Raw genomic sequence first — 17,409 nt, 5'->3', positions numbered from 1 at the left:
TATCCCTGTAACCCTGTGCATTTACCATGGCTAATCTCTCTAACATACACATCTTTGGACACTAAGGGGCAATTTAACATGGCCAATCCACCTAACCTGCACATCTTTGGACTGAGAGGGCAAACCAGAGCTCCCAGATGAAACCCACGCAGTCACTGGGAGAAGGTGCAAACTCCACACAGTCACCCAAGACTGGAATTGAACCCGAGTCCCTTGCGCTGTGAGGCAGCAGTGCTAACAACTGTGCCATTGCTGTGAGGCAGCAGTGCTAACCACTGTGCCACCATAATCTAGGCTAACACTCTGGTGTTGTACTGAGGAAAAGGTCTTTTGGATGGAATGTTAAATCGAAGCTCCAACTGCATTCTCAGGTAGTGAAGGTGACAAACACTTTAGCTATGCTGCAAACTTCACAATTGTGCTACAGATCCTAGTCATGAACAATGCCACATGGACCAGCCTGGTCCAAAACCTGTTGCACACTTTAAACACATCATCAACATTCAAAAGAAAAGTCACTTCCACTCAGAAGCCATCAGCACAATTCAGCTGAGGTGCCCAGACAACAACTAAAAACACTTTAGCATTGTGCATTTCACTGTCTCTCAAACTTTCACCACCTCCTGAGTCATCGTGACTAACACTATCAGTGGGGTATCCACAATTTTAATATAAACAGCAGTGTGTCTCATGATAAGACAAGAGCACAAGATGTTGCAGCTAAAACCCTGCAGGCCTCCAATCCACAGAGCTTTATCACACAGGAGGAGACACTCAACCCATCATGTCAGCTCCTTGCCAGATTGCAGTGCTCTTTGATTAAAAATCATCTCCAAGTAAACACCTTTCCCATTTTTCCAGGTGGTGCAAAGCTGTTCCCGCCCTTGCACATTCACGGACACGAGTGTGAACTCAGTTCTTTCCCTGCACCAATGCAGCATACACCACATTACCAAGTCTCCAACAGTAAAACATGTGTCAAGCTGCAGTCAGTTCCTGATCTGTCAAGTCGAGTGGGTGAGAGGAGAGTCCCCTCTGAACGCCCCGTGTCCTGGTCCAGTTGGCTGTATGTAACGGACTCCAGAATGGGATGTGGGTGCACCACTCAATGACAAGCTGTTGGGCAGGAAGGTGCAGAGGCTGGTGGCGGGGTGGGGGAGGGGGTATGGTGGAATAAATGAAGCTGGAAATTTACTACCCCCAAGAAATAAGGTTAAAAACCAAACACCAGAAAGAGCTGAGATGGGCTTTTCATTGAATGAAGTCTTTTGAAGACAGGTCATTGGAGAAGCACCCACTCGAGGGGTGAGCTGTCGTCACTAAGTCAGAGGCTGCAGAAGATCCTCCCAATGGATAGGATGGGCAAAAACCTCTCTCTCCAACCAGAGTTCATAGCTGTAGCGGAAATCCTCGGGCAGCGAGACCTGATGGCCCAGGACACTCTGCAGGCAGTTATCCACTGGGGCAAACTCCAGGTCAGTGTGGTGCAGGCCATAGCGTCGGCTGTTGAACATTTCAATATTCACTCTCAGGCTGCACTCCTCTGCCTGGAAGTCCCAGGGGCGAGCATCAATATCTGTGGGAAGACAGATGTCACAACTTACTGCTGTTCGAAACTAATCGAGATTGCAGATTTAGAAGGATGGTGCCAGAACTGAGCGGTGAAAACAATTCGCAAAGACTGAACAGGCTTTCTGAACCGACAATCCGAGTAACAGAGTGCTACACTGTTGGAGGTGCCGTTAAACCGAGCTCTCCTCTGAGCTCCCAGAGCAACATGCAAGATCCCACAACCACTATTGGAAGAGCAGCATGGGAGCTCTCCCCAGTGCCCATTATTTATCCCTCAACCAGCATCACTACGACAGATGATCTGACCTGTTAGTGGGATCTTACTGTGTGCAAATTGACCGCTGGTATGCCTCCGGGATTAGGAGCAAGTGCCCTACCTGGAACCTCAAAGTCTTGCACTGCTACCGGTTCAGTACACTGTGTGCACTGCTGACCCAGGCTAACTACCCGCGCGGGGGTCTGGTTTTCTTTGCCGTACCATTTCCGTATGCCCAGTCATCATTGAGGCGGTGTCGCACTTTGTGGTAGATGGCAGACATGATCTTCATGTTACTCTTCCTCCACTGGCGCCCCAGGTACTTGGTTTGGAATTTCAGCAGTTTCAGTGCGTACAGCTGCAGCATTGCCTGCTTTGCCCTCAGCACCCGCTTTAAAATTGGCGCCGACTTGAAAACCACAAGCATCTGCGGATAAACCAGAAGATGCAGGTAGTCGAGGAGCAAGTTGAGGAACATTTTGGACTCCCAAAAGACAAAAGAAAAACGGGGTCATTATCATTTATAACCACGGGTTTTCACAAAGGGCAATTTTGAGTCTTGTTTGGAAGGTCCTGGGCTTCTCTACATCAGGTTTAAGGGGCCACATCCAATACCTGGGTGAGGGCGAGATGAGATTAGGCAACAAGCACACAATAAGCCAGGGGTGAGTATGTGATAGGCCGATGGTTCATTCTCCATGAAACAAACAGCTACAAGTTAGACTGTTTGTATCCATTTCAGTAACCTTCTGACATAGGGTTAGGGACAATGCAGGAGTAAATGCAGCTCTCTGACTCAGCGCTGTTCTATGGTGATGGGGGAAGGCGGCGAGGGGGAATGGGGTGGGGACAGCGAACGTCTGAAAAGCACCATTTTAGCTCAAGTTTTGCTGCCTGTTACTGGGATCTTTGATGCAAAGAACCCACAAATCAAATCAATCTTTGGCCTCACCATGATGCGGGAGTGTTTCCATTTGGTGAGCTTGTTTAGGATACGCAGCAGGTTGATGCATGAGAAGAGATTCCTCCAGCAGAACTGGGTATGGTCACCAGCTTCCTGGAGGCAGAACAAACAACTTGTCTTTATTAGCCGCTTAAACATAATAAAACATCCCAATGCACTTCAAACACAAATTGACTCAGAGGAGGAGGAGATTAAAAGTTAGATAGGTTTTAAGGAGAGTTATAAAGTAGGAGAGCAATAGAGAGTTTTCCAGAGGGAATTCCAAGCTTAATGCCTAAAGAGCTGAAGACAATGGGAATAGGTGATGTACAAGAGGCTAGAATTGGAGGAACACAACAATCTTAGAGGATTGTAAGGCTGGAGGAGGTTTTAGAGATGAGGTGAGGTCATGCAGTGATTTGAACAGAAGGATGAGAATTTTAAACTTCAGGAATCGCTGAATTGGGAGCCAGTGTAGATTGGTATCCAGGGCCATCGGGTGCACTGGATTGTGTGTTGAATATGGGTACATCACAATGTCACATCCCCTCACCCAGGGCATACCCGAGAATGCCTCAACACTGATTCCACTCTGCTCTTTAGGATGGAGGAATAACGGAGATGAGAACATATCCTTCTTTCTCCCTCACCTAATGACAAAATTGAGCACTGTTGCACAGATTAAATATTTAGTAAAGCTCTTTTTATACTGACTCCAGCATGTTATCTCAATCCCATCGAGGATGACATTTCCTGAATATTAGCGACCTTCTGGCCCATCTGGAAACCACGCTATTTATTATTGAATTTCAGTTCTGCTTTTGGACTTGTGCCCAATAGTAAATGAACTGGAGGTATTCTGATCGGGTGTTCTAAACCCACGTCACCCTTTGGGATGTCATGTGTTCCTCAAAGAGGCACTAGGAGATTTTGAAGTGACATACTGTCCAGAGGCTGCACAAAATGTACAGCAGTCATACCAGCTGGAGATTTTTCCCTGAACCTTGTGTGACTTCCACCTCTAACCCCCTTTCTATATACTAAGTTCATTTGCTTCAAGTTCTCTCAGCACCTTCCCTCACAATAAGGGAGGAGACAGTGACTCTGACAGCCCAGGCTGAAGCACAATACTGAGCCCAGAGCTTGGACTAAACCAATGGGCTGTCCAACCTCCTCCACTGTGTGTGTTACTGGTTAGCCCCCCGACTGCTCACTTCTACTTTTCCAAAATGCATGCGTCACTACCAGACAAAGTGAACGGGAAACAAAAAAATTACAGCACGGGAAAAGGCCCTTCGGCCCTCCAAGCCTGCAATGACCATGCTACCCCACTGAACTAAAACCCCCTTTCCTTCCGGGGACCATTTCCCTCCATTCCCACCCTATTCATGTATTTGTCCAAACGCCTCTTAAAAGTCACTATCGCATTTGCTTCCACCACCTCCCCTGGCGGCGAGTTCCAGACACCCACCACCCTGTGTAAAAAACTTGCCTTGTACATCTCTTTTAAACCTTGCCCCTCGCACCTTAAACCTATGCCCCCTAGTAATTGACTCTTCCACCCTGGGAAAAAGCTTCTGACTATCCACTCTTCCATGCCCCTCATAATCTTGTAGACTTCTATCAAGTCGGCCCTCAATCTCCGTTGTTCCAGTGAGAACAAACCAAGCTTCTCCAACCTCTCCTCATGGCTGCTCCAGATCCGTTGCTGCTCAGGCTCATCCCAAAGGGTGTGTCAGCTGAGGAATTGGGAGAACTCTCTGCTTTCTCTACCACATGAAGTAAACTGCTTCCTCGTAACAATGCAGCTTTCCTTCAGCACAATGGGAGAATGGGATTTTAACACTGCGGAACTGAAAATGTGGGCCAAATGAGTGCGCTGATTAGTTCTGCCATGCCTCCAATGCTGAAGGTGCTGATTGATGTTGGACTCTGTCTATAGCACTGGGCAGCCATCTGGTACTCACACAGGGAACCCTATCTTCACTCAATGTGTATACATGTATGCCCTTCCCAGCAGGAAATCAGGGAGTGGCTGAGTGCTGCCTTCCCTGCCCAGGAGTGGGAAGCTAATCACCAGGACTCCACCATCTCAGCTCAGCTGAAGTCAACCCTGGGTCCCCGACTCCAGTTTCACAGGACAAATTCTGAATTCCACGTCTTCAGTACTTACCAGAACTTCTGTGGTGAGTTCCGGCAACTCGTGGATTACGCAGTGAGGATAGTCTAGAACGAAGATACTGTGCGCACAAAGAAACAGAACAATTATTGCAAAGTCAGCTGCTTGATCGTTCAAGAAATAATCTCAGTAATCTAACACACCATTCACAGCTGGTTCTCACTGCATTACCAAGGAGCAGACAGACACACTGCACAATGTGTGGTCAGACTTGGCAATACTCTTGGAGACTGGATTGGTTGTAAGTATTCGCATTCCAACCATTATTCATGTAAATTGAGTCTGTGTCTTTATAAGTTCTGTTTGTGAACAGAATTCCCACTCACCTGAAGAAGGGGCTTAGAGCCTTGAAAGCTTGTGTGGCTTTTGCTACCAAATAAACCTGTTGGACTTTAACCTGGTGTTGTTAAACTTCTTACTATGCTATTATAACACAGCCATCTGCAAAACTTGTTCTGTGGTTGGTACTCCTCCCTGCCCCCATCCTCCGATATGCAAGTTTTGACAGGATTAATACAGTGTGCAGTGCTTCCTCCAAAACTATCCTGATCTTCTGTCAAATAACGCCGAGAATCGTGTGGTACACATGGAGGTCATTTAACCCATTGTGTCTGTGCTGGCTCTCTGAAAGATCTGTCCAATTAGTGTCACTCCCCTGCCCTTTCACACATTCCTGCACTTTTTTTCTTTTTTACATAAAGATCCTATTCCCCTTTGAAAGTTGCTGTTGAATTTGCTTCCATCACACGAGTGCATTCCAGATCAAAATAACTTGCTGAGTAAAGAAAATGCTCCTCATCTTATTCATAGAATCCCTATAGTGCAGGAGGAGGCCATTTGGCCCATCGAGTCTGCGCTGACTCTCCGACAGAACATCATACTCAGAACTCAATCCCTGTAACTCCGTAATCTACACATTTTGGGATACTATTAGCATGGCCAATCCATCTTCCCTGGCTTTTTTTTGCCAATCAATTAAATCTGTGGCTTCTACTCACTGACTTCTCTTTAACTGGAAATAATTTCTTCCTATCTACAAAAAACCATCGGAATTTTAAACAGCTCCTGATTAACCCCTTTACCTTCTCTGCCCCAAAGAGAATAATCCCAGCTTCTCTGCTCTCTCCACCTTACTGAAGTCCCTCATCGCCTGGCACAATTCCAATAAATCCCCTCTGCACCCTCTTCAACGTCTTGACATCGGTGGCATAGTGGTTAGCACTGCTGCCTCACAGCGCCAGGGACCCGGGTTTGATTCCCGGCTTGGGTCACTGTCTGTGCGGAATCCTCACGTTCTCCCCATGTTTGCGTGGGATTCCTCCGGATGCTCCGGTTTCCTTCCACAGTCCAAAAGACGTGCTGGTTAGGTGCATTGGTCATGCTAAATTCTCCCTCAGTGTACCCGAACGGGCGCCAGAGTGTGGCGACTCGGGGATTTTCACAGTAATTTCATTGCAGTGTGACAGTAATAAAATAAACTTTATATTAAACTAAAAACATCCTTCCTAAAGTTAGGTGCCCAGAATTAGACCGAATACTGAAGCAAAGGCCTAACCAATGATTTTGAAGAGTTTGGTAAAACTTCTGTTTTTGTATTCTATGCCTGTACTTATAAAGCAAAGAATTCCATATCTTCTCCTTAGAGAGAAGAGCATTAGCTTAAAAATTCTGTTACAATCAGTGAGACTTTGATTGTTACAGATTAAGGAAGTCCCTGCAGTTTAATGAGGGGTAGCTATGCTCAATCGGGGTGTTACAACGGGTTATGCTGCCCTACCTCTGGGAGGAAAGGCAACCCAATCCCTGTTGGAGTCCCTGATCCCAATCAGCGCCAGGGTAGCTCGGAAATGACAGGGGAAAAGGACAGGTTTGAACTCCGCTGTGATGATTCCTGAAGGCTTTCTTTAACTGTGTCCACCCTCATGATGGTGATTTGGGGAGGTCATGGAGAAGGATTGGCACTTTGGGATGAAATTCCAGCCAGGGTCAGCTCAGGAGGAGGAGCCGGGGACACAAAAAGTTTTAATTCTCTGCCATTCTCATTGTTAATGAGAAAGTGGAATGGAGCATTTAGACTCTCAGCACAGGTGCCAACATCCCTTCGACAGACACCTCCTGCTCCCTGCTAGTTCACCAAAGGTGCCAGGCGATGAGGGACTTCAGTAAGGTGGAGAGACAAGGCTCTGAGCAGTCAGTGCCAGCAAACCATTCAATCATGGGAAGCATCACAGCTAAGTCTGTCTGCCCGCTCACAAATGTTATAGGATAGAGGGGCACGGTTAGTTTAGTATGTGCTGCCCACTGGCTGGAGTTTGGTTTCAGGGTTCACCCTTCTTACCTGTTCTTGGTGGTGACGTAGGACATGATGCTCTGGTTGAAGAACTTTAGAATGAGCGGGATGCAGTTGGCAAATACCAAGTGCTGGGAAACATATTCAAACTAGGAGGAAACAGAGGAGAGTAATGGCTCATCTCCTATTCAAACCTGAAAATCATTTTCCCAGGTTACGGGAACCTACTTTACTTTGCCAGGTTTTCCTGCTCCTTCCCCCTCTGCTATTCTGCAGTAACCATTTATACTTCTTCTGCTCCTCTTTTCTTTTTGCCTTGCTCCTTTTCCCAGGCTCTGATCTCAGTTAAATCAAACTGTTAAATCTCCAATATTGTCTCGTGCTGGTGAAAGGCCGTTAACTCGAAGCGTTAACACAGTTTCTTTTCCACAGATGAATTCCCCCTGGTGTGTTCCCAGCCTTTTCTGTTTTGATTTAAAATTTTGAAGACCAGTGATTAGGATCGATAACTAATTATTCACAAGGCGAATAGCAGAGGTTTTGAGAAAGGGAGTTATGAGGTATGTGCAGTTCCTGGACAGGGTGTAACTTCAAAGGCTTGTGGTGCCTCCTTGAAGAATACATGATTCCCCAAGGAGCAGACTGGGTTTGAGAGCACCTGATCAGTATACCAGTGGCCAGGTAATGGGTGATGCGGATGTGAGAAAGCATTGGGGGGGGGGGGGGGGGGGGGGGGGGGTGTTTGGGGGGGGGGGGGGTGCAGGATCAACTGAGGAGTCTGTGAATGACCAATCTGCCCTCACCACTAAAAGTACGGGTCAGTGTGGAGATGAAGATGTGGGAATTAGAACCAACTGTGACTCAATCATCAAAGAATGTGCGAATTCAATCTGCATTGCAATGTCATACAGGCACTGAATAAATAGAATCCTGCAGTGAAGAAGGAGGCCATTTGGCCCATCGAGTCTGCACCGACTCTCAGAGAGCATCTCACCCAGGCTCTATCTCTGTAACCCCACGTATTTACCCTGCTAATCTGGGACACTAAGGGGCAATTTAGCATAGCCAATCAACCTAACCTGAATAATTTTGGACTGTGGGAAGAAACTGGAGCACCCGGAGGAAACCTCCGCAGATACGGGGAGAACATGCAGACTCCGCACAGACAGTGACCCAAGGCCGAAATTGAACCCTGGCGCTGTGAGACAGTAGTGCTAACCACTGTGCCTCCCCAGATGGCAAGGTGAGAACTAGCCTGCTGTGTGACTGCAGAAAGGCTATCCAAACCACACTGCTTCTCAAACATCAGTATCCATCCACAAGAACCAGGAGCAGAAGCTCCTTCAGGCCTGCTCACAAGATCATAATATTATTATGATAATATTAAGATCATATATTAATGTCATTTATATTAATGATTTGGATGAGAATATAGGAGGTATGATTCGTAAGTTTGCAGATGACACCAAGATTGGTGGCATAGTGGACAGTGAAGAAGGTTATCTCGGATTGCAACCGGATCTTGATCAATTGGGCCAGTGGGCTGATGAATGGCAGATGGAGTTTAATTTAGATAAATGCAAGGTGATGCATTTTGGTAGATTGAACCAGGGCAGGACTTACTTAGTTAATGGTAGGGCAATGGGAAGAGTTACAGAGCAATGAGATCTAGGGGTACATGTTCATAGCTCCTTGAAAGTGGAGTCACAGGTGGACAGAGTGGTGAAGAAGGCATTCGGCATGCTTGGTTTCATGTGTCAGAACATTGAATACAGGTGTTGGGACATCTTGTTGAAGTTGTACAAGACATTGGTAAGGCCACACTTGGAATACTGCGTACAGTTCTGGTCACCCTAATATAGAAATTATATTATTAAACTAGAAAGAGTACAGAAAAGATTTACTAGGATGCTACCGGGACTTGATGGTTTGAGTTATAAGGAGAGGCTGGATAGACTGGGACTTTTTTCTCTGGAGCGTAGAAGGCTGAGGGGTGATCTTATAGAGCTCTAGAAATCATAGAAACCCTACAGTGCAGGAAGAGGCCATTCGGCCCATCGAGTCTGCACCGACCACAATCCCACCCAGGCCCTACCCCCATATATTTTACCCGCTAATCCCTCTAACCTACACATCTCAGGACACTGAGGGGCAATTTTAGCATGGCCAATCAACCTAACCCGCACATCTTTGGACTGTGGGAGGAAACCGGAGCACCCGGAGGAAACCCATGCAGACACGAGGAGAATGTGCAAACTCCACACAGACAGTGACCCGAGCCGGGAATCGAACCCAGGTCCCTGGAGCTGTGAAGCAGCAGTGCTAACCACTGTGCTACCGTGCCACCCAAATAATACCGTGCCGTTCTATAAAATAATGAGGGGCACAGATCAGCTAGACAGTCAATATCTTTTCCCAAAGGTAGGGGAGTCTAAAACTAGAGGACATAGGTTTAAGGTGAGAGGGGGGAGATACAAAAGTGTCCAGAGGGGCAATTGTTTCACACAGAGGGTGGTGAGTGTCTGGAACAAGCAGCCAGAGATAGTAGTACAGGCAGGTACAATTTTGTCTTTTGAAAAGCATTTAGACGGTTACATGGGTAAGATGGATATAGAGGGATATGGGCCAAATGCGGGTAATCGGGACTAGCTTAGGGGTTTAAAAAAAGGGTGGCATGGACAAGTTGGGCTGAAGGGCCTGTTTCCATGCTGTAAACCTCTATGACTCTATAAGATTCTTAACCACCCCATAAACCTTTGACTGCCTTGTCAATTACAAATCAACACGAATCCTTCCCCGAGATGAATAACTTCTCCTGACTCTGTAAGCCTGGAAGACAGAGTGGGGATGGCTGGCTTCTCATTTAATATTGCTTCTCAGACTGTCACATGAAGCGAGTGAGTCAGAGGCTGGAATCTGATCCAGGGGTGTAGGCAGTTTATAGATAGAATAATGGATGTGAGAGTGAGTTTGAGGCTGAAACATAATCCAGGATTCAGATGTAGAGCTGCCATTTGGATGAGTCACAGTTAACAGGATAGATATTTTTTACCTCACTGACCGATGTCTTAGTTATTCTATTGTATGGGTTTGGAATTGATTTTCCAAGTCTAGTATTTTGGAACACAGCAACACACTTGTAAATAATTCCGTGTGTGAGCATCCAGCAACAGGACTGACATTTGTACAGGTATGTTATAACGTTCCCTCCTGCCCCACTCTTTATTAGGCATTTCCCCCAAGTTAAGCCCATTTTTCTTCCATCCAGACTCAGTGCCTTTAGCTGCCAAATTTGCAAAGAGACATCTGTCAGACCCTGGCTGTCCTCTAGGAGGCACAAGGCTTCCAATCTGCAGCCAGAGGAGGATTGTCACTTAATCCAGCTCAAGGTGAGGAATCACATTAAGTTAGGGAAACAAAACCCACACCGTCCACTGCCCAGCTCTGCACCCACCACCCCCAACTCCCCCAGGCTTCTTTGGTGCTGTCGTTTACCTGGTAGACATGGTTGAGTTTGAGATGTTTGAGTAACAGAAGCATCAGTGCCGAGATGGCTTTAACAACAATCTCCTTGTGTCTGTTGACGTCAATCCCCAACTTCATGCTTTGTAACACAGTATTGCTGCATAAAATGTAACAAAGAGGTGAATCTATCCCACTGAAACATTAACTACTCTATTATCATTACTTCCTCTAGGAGCCATCTTAAAAGGACACAGATAGTTCATGACAGAATCATCCAGTCAACCATAGAATTCCTACAGTGTAGGCCATTCTGCCCATCAAGTCTGTACCGATTCTCTGACAGAGTATCTTACCCAGGATCTCTCCCCTGCTCTATCCCCATAACCCCACACACTTGCCATGGCTAATCCATCTAACCTACACATCTTTAGACTGTGGGAGGAAACTGGAGCACCCTGAGGAAACCCATATAGACACGGGAGAATGTGCTAACTCCACAGAGTCACCCAAGCTTGGAATTGAACCCTGGCCCTTAGCGCTGCGAGGCAGCAGTGCTAATCATTGTGCCACCATGCCACCCAGAATGTGGCACCTGAAATGAACCCCAGTGTGGGGCTGAGAAATAATCAGGAAGATCCCAAGTTGCATTTGCCCAGATGACAACTGGGCTGGGACAGCTGATTGCTGTGTTCTGGGCTCGGGATTGGGTTGGCGGGAGACGAAAATAATAACGGCCAAAGTCTTTCCCCTTCTCTTGCTCCAGGTTTATCAGTTTTGTCTCGGACATGGACTAATCACAGGACCAAGAACCACATCTCATCAGCCTCACCAGGAAGGAATGTGATTGAAACGCTGTGATACTGGAAATTGGAACTGGGCTCAACATGGGTGAGGGGCTTCCTAGAGGGGGAAACACCACAGGAAAACGTGAGCCTGGTTTGATGGGCAGGGTGAGGATAATGAACATATTGAAAAATCAAACAGATCTGTGATTTGACAGGAAAGATTCCAAATCAGGACATGCAGAAAAGGAGTCACTGAAAATATTATCTGAACAAAACTCACGGCATCTCCTCCGGCAAGAGATCAGCCAGGATATTGATGGAGTCAGTCTTTGCCTTGGATGTGGGGGCAGCTGCCAGCTGGATCTTTAGCAGTGCTATCTGTAAAACCAGAATAACCCATCAGCCCATCAAAAGCTGCTCCGCCAGGACAGAAAGAAATTGCATCTTTTAATCGCGCTTTTGACAACATCTGCACATCCCAGATCACTGTACAGCCAATGAAGTACTTCTGAAATGCAATCACTATTAGAACAGGTGACAGCCAATGTGTGCACAGCAAGATCCCACAAACAGCAATGTGATAATGAGCAAATAATTTGGTTTTAATGATGCTGCTTGAGGGATAAGTGTTAGTCAGGACATGGGGAAGAAATCCGCTGCACTTTCAACTCTTCCCTTCAAGAGGCACCAGGGGCACGATGGCACACAGAGGTTAGCACTGCTGCTTCATAGTGCCAGTGACCCGGGTTTGATTCCTGGCTTGGATCACTTTCTGTGTGGAGTCTGCACATTCTCCCAGTGTCTGCGTGGGTTTCCTCCGGTTTCTACCCACAGTCTGAAAGGCGTGCTGGTTAGGCGAATTGGTAAAATTTTCCCTTAGTGTGCCTGAACAGGCACCGGAGTGTGGCGACTCGGAGATTTTCACAGTAACTTCATTGCAGTATTAATGTAAGCCTACTTGTGACACTAATAAATAAACTTAAACGTTCACCCAACTTTTAAAATCTCATCCAACAGATGGCACCTCTGACAGTGCAGCACACTCTCAGTACTAGACCTTTGGGTTCAAGCCTCTGAACCCACAACCTTCAGATTCAGAGGTAAAAATCCTCCCAACTAAGTTAGGCTGCCACTTGAAGAAGAATAAAAGCCATTGTGGAAAGGAACCGGTCCCTCTGATAAACTGGCATTCAGAATAAAACGAAGATTACCGTTTTTCAAGCAGTGCTACTACCAAGGTAAAGTAAAAGTCAAGTTTATTTATTAGTCACAAGTAAGGCTTACATTAACACTGCAATGAAGTTACTGTGAAATTCCCCCAGTCGCCACACTATGGCCCCTGTTCGGGTAAATGCACCTAACTAAGGGAACAAAGTTAAAGAGCAGAGAACCGAATGAGGCAGAAATAGGGAAACAAACAATAAAATTTAATACTGTGCAACAAGGGGTCAGCTGGTAAAGCCAGTGAAAAACAGAAGTTTAGAAGTTCAATTCTCAGTCCGGTCTCAGGACTGTTTCTGCAGAGATGATCCAGTGACCTGGTTCCAACAGAAATGAAAAGCGGGGGGCGGGTGGAAATAGAAAAACAGGAAACACAGCAAGTTTTAAGGGGCAGTACAGCTAAAGACTATCCCAGGATTGATCCACTTGTGCCTGAGCGGATCTCTGCCATAATGGCACCTTTGGGTCATATAGCAGAAGAGGGAGGAGGAGGGTCTGCTGTGTGTGTACAGCTGATACTCACCATATACTGTGGTAGGTTATATAACATTGCCTGATACAGGATCTCGACTGATGTCTGTTCTACCTCCTCCGCTCCCTGTGTTAAAGGAAAAGGCAGGATTGTAATCATTGTTGTCTAATGCTCGTGGTTCGGTCGGTTATTAAACTGCACAACATAGAACCATTTGGCACCATAGAAAAGCTAGGGTGCAAAAAGAGGCCATTCAGCCCATCAAGTCTGCGCTGGCCAAAAATGAAACTAGCTGCTCATTTTAATCCCATTTTCCAGCACCTGGTCCGTTAGCCTTGCAGGTTCCAGCACTTCGGATGCAGATCCAGGTATCTTCTATAGGAGTTGAGTGTTTTAACTGAATTATTTTGAATCTGTGCCCTCTGGTTCTTGATGCTCTCGAATGGGAAGGGAGGGAGGCAGAAGATGGGAAATTATAAGCCAGTTAGCCTAACCTCGGTCATGGGGAAGATCTTGGAGTCCATTATTAAGGATGAAATTGCGGAGTACTTGGAAATGGATGGTAAAATAGGGCTGAGTCAGCACGGCTTCGTCAAAGGGAGGTCATGTTTGACAAATCTGTTAGAATTCTTTGAGCAGGTAATGAAGAAATGAGACAAAGGAGACCCAGTGGACATGATTTATTTGGATTTCCAGAAAGCCTTTGACAAGGTGCCTTACAGGAGGCTGCTCAATAAGCTAAGAGCCAATGGTGTTAGAGGCAAGGTACTGGCATGGATAGAAGGTTGGCTGACAGACAGAAGGCAAAGAGTGGGGACGGCAACCAGTGGGGAGTGGGGACGAGAACAGATGGCAACCGGTGACCAGTGGTGTTCCACAGGGGTCAGTATTCGGACCACAACTTCTCACGATATATATTGATGATCTGGAAGATCGAACTGAGGGCATTGTTGCTAAATTTGCTGATGATACAAAGATATGTAGAGAGACAAGTAGTGTTGAGGAAGTGGGAAGGCTGCAGAATGACTTGGACAGGTTAGGAAAATGGGTAAAGAAGTGGCAGATGAAATACACTGTGGGAAAGTGTGAGGTTATGCAGGAAAATGGGGAAAGGCTTCAGAAATCTGAAGCACAAAGGGGCTTGGGAGTCCTGGTTCAGGATTCTCTTAAGGTTAACATGCAGGTTCAGCTGGCAGTTAGGAAGGCAAACACAATGTTAACATTCATTTCTAGAGGGTTAGAATACAAGAGCAGGATGTACTGATGAGGCTGTATAAGGCTCTGGTCAGACTCCATTTGGAATATTGTGAGCAGTTTTGGGCCCCATACCCAAGGATGTGCTGACTTTGTAGGGGGTCCAGAGGAGGTTCACAAGGACGATTCCAGGAATGAAGGGTTTGTCATATGAGGAGCGGTTGAGGAGTCTGGGTCTATACTCAATGGAGTTTAGAAGGATGAAGGGTGATCTAATTGAAACTTACAGAACACAGAGGCTTAGATAGCGTGGACGAGGAGAGGATGTTTTCACTAGTGGGACAGACTAGAACTCAAGAGCACAATCTCAGAGTGAAAACTGAGATGGGGAGGAATTTCTTCAGCCAGAGGGTGGGGAATCTACAGAACTCATTGCCACAGAGGCTGTGGAGGCCAAATCATTGAGTGTCTTTAAGACACAGATAGATAGGTTCTTGATCAATAAGGGAATCAAGGGTTACAGAGAGAAGGCAGGAAAATGGGGATGAGAATCATATCAGCCATGATCGAACAGAGCAGACTCGATGGGCTGACTGGCCTAATTCTGCTCCTATATCTTATGGTTTTATGGGAACAGTTTCTCACTATCCTATCCATATCCCTCAGGATCTTGAATAGTTCAAGCATGTCTCCTCTCAGCCTTCTTCCCTCCAAGGAAAACAGTTCCAACCTCTCCAATCTATCCTCATAGCTATAGTTGTTTATCTCTGGGATCATTCTTGTGAATCTCCCCTGTACTCTCTCCAATGCCTTCATATCCTTCCTCAAGTATGGCACCCAGAACTGGACATAGTACTCCAGATGAAGCAAGTCCGTGGGGCTTGAAGATCACCTCCATGAGTTGTTTTTATGCCCCATGGAATAGAATGCATGTAGGAGGAGCGTATTTGACTAAGAGCCTTTTGTTGTTCCTCATGCACCACTGGGTGGGTTTACACTGCACCATCCTTACCAGTGACACTGGGGACTTCTGCAGCTCCTCCTCCATCTTGGCCTGTACCTCTGCAATGGACACGTACTTGTGCTAATGGAGGAAAAGCACAAAATCATTTTTGTTTTATATAAACAAAATATTTTTCTCCAACCAAGAGCTGCCCTGGCATAATTACTTAGGCACATCAAGTTTTTTGATGACCCATTAAACAATCACCCAGGGTAATCAATCACCACAGGCTATTGCACCATGTAGGGCATCACATGACAGCTTGCTTCTGGCCCCACCTTTCCAATAATGCTGTTGACAAGATGGCAATATCAACAGACTCAATAAAATGCTGCAGCACAAGATTATAAATCCAGCAATAAATCTGTCCAAGTTAGACTTACATAGATTCTACACAACACAGGAACAGGCTGTTTGGCTCAACTAGACTATGCTGTTGTTCACACTCCATTTGAATGTCCCATCTCAGCCTCTCAGCTTAACTTTCCATTTCCTTTTCTTTCACGTACTCATCTAGTTTCCCTTTGAAAGCACTTAAGCTGTTTGCTTTAACCACTTCCCGTGATGGTGGGTCCCGAGTAAAATAAATTTCTTACTTTCCCATTGTATTTCCTGGTAGGTTTTTCTTCACAGTCGCTGGGTCAAAATCCTGGAATTCCCTCCCTAACAGCATTGTGGGTCAACCCACAGCACATGGACTGCAGTGATTCAAGAAGGCAGCTCACCAACACCACCTCAAGGGCAACTAGGGATGGGCAATAAATGCTGGCCAGCCAGCGACGCCCATGTCCCACAAATGAATTTTAAAAAAGATACCTTGTATTTATGGTCCCTGGTTGCAAGGTTTATTAGCAATTATTAGTTATCAGTAACCTTAGCAGGACTTGGATTTCACTCCACACCCTACCTACTGCCTAACGCTGAATCAACTTTGATATCCAATTGACCCTGTGCTGAGCTTCCAATCTCATGTGCTCTCCATCTCCATGACCACCTGCTTCCATCCCTGTAACACTGCTCGTCTCCTCCCCACCTTCTGCTGATCAGCTGCTGAAACCTCAACCATTAAGCTGAGACTTGACTTCACTAATGTTCCCTTGGCCAAATTATCCGTCTATAAACTTTAGCCCATCCAGGACTCTGCTGTCCATAACCCAACTCCCACCGAGTCCCATTCAGCTGTTGCCTCCGTGCTGACTGATCCATCGGCGCCAAGTCTCAAATCAAAATGAGCCTCTAACTAGTGTCCTGCTGACTGACACATTAAACTCAATGTAGTCACTTTAAAATATTTATTAACCAGGGTTGGGCTCTTCGCTATGCAGAGTCCCAATGGCATCAAATAGTCAAAACAGCCATTCCTGCAGGTAAAGTGTGCAAGGCATGAAACATGATGAGGGAGACAAGCAACAATCATCAACTCAGGGATTTCAGTAACAGCACCAATTGAACTTGCAATCTCTACTATCTGAGGAGGACAAGGGCAGCGGAGGCTATGGAATGTCACCACTTGCAATTTCCCCCTCCAAGCCACCTGCCATCTTGACTTAGGCATATAACACAATTCCTTCACAATCATTGGATTAAAAATCCTCAAACTCCCTTCCTACTCTTGGTCCAAGTACCTACACCACACGGACCACCACGGTTCAAGGCGGTGCTCACCAACGCCTTCTCAAGGGCAATTAGGGATGAGCAATAAATGTCAATGTCACCGACACGAATATTATTTTAAAAGTCACTCAAGCGTAAAAGATAGATGCCAACAAATGCTAGAATACTGGGAATTCATTCCAAAAGCAAGCCCAAAGGGGAGAAATGCTTCAGGAGAAATTCCAGTGTCAATCTAGTGGCCATGGAGTTCCAGGGCAATGCTGCCCTGCTGGTTTCTACAACATAAAGTGAGTCTACAGGACTAGTGCAGCTGCTGTGAAGCTTCATCCCACAGCAGTTATATATAGCACCATTCACACACTCAGGAATTTATAAAGCGTTTCCCTGCCATTTCATTACTTGTTAAAGTTTAATC

General features: G+C 46.2%; 1 protein-coding gene across 17 annotated transcripts in view; it reads right to left on the bottom strand.

The window, feature by feature from the left end:
• Positions 1 to 650: 650 nt before the first annotated feature.
• The window catches only part of LOC144508040 (striatin-interacting protein 1-like), a 47,717-nt gene continuing 30,958 nt past the window's right edge, over positions 651 to 17,409 (bottom strand). For 12 of the 17 annotated variants that reach the window (XM_078235763.1, XM_078235762.1, XM_078235764.1 and 9 more), the window contains 9 exons: positions 15,390 to 15,461; positions 13,235 to 13,309; positions 11,771 to 11,868; positions 10,736 to 10,862; positions 7,289 to 7,389; positions 4,945 to 5,011; positions 2,781 to 2,885; positions 2,051 to 2,255; positions 651 to 1,576 (listed from right to left, as the gene is read on the bottom strand). In XM_078235763.1, coding sequence (XP_078091889.1) covers positions 1,320 to 1,576; positions 2,051 to 2,255; positions 2,781 to 2,885; positions 4,945 to 5,011; positions 7,289 to 7,389; positions 10,736 to 10,862; positions 11,771 to 11,868; positions 13,235 to 13,309; positions 15,390 to 15,461 — 1,107 coding nt within the window. In that variant the 3' untranslated portion in view covers positions 651 to 1,319. The remainder of the gene's footprint in view (positions 1,577 to 2,050; positions 2,256 to 2,780; positions 2,886 to 4,944; positions 5,012 to 7,288; positions 7,390 to 10,735; positions 10,863 to 11,770; positions 11,869 to 13,234; positions 13,310 to 15,389; positions 15,462 to 17,409) is intronic. The other 5 variants (XM_078235767.1, XM_078235768.1, XM_078235775.1 and 2 more) reach the window with 2 other exon arrangements.

Source organism: Mustelus asterias, chromosome 19 (genome assembly GCF_964213995.1).
Source record: "Mustelus asterias chromosome 19, sMusAst1.hap1.1, whole genome shotgun sequence".
NCBI classification, from domain to species: Eukaryota; Metazoa; Chordata; class Chondrichthyes; order Carcharhiniformes; family Triakidae; genus Mustelus; species Mustelus asterias.
The sequence above is the reverse complement of the archived record's forward strand: the minus strand, read 5'-3'. Positions and strand labels throughout refer to the sequence as shown.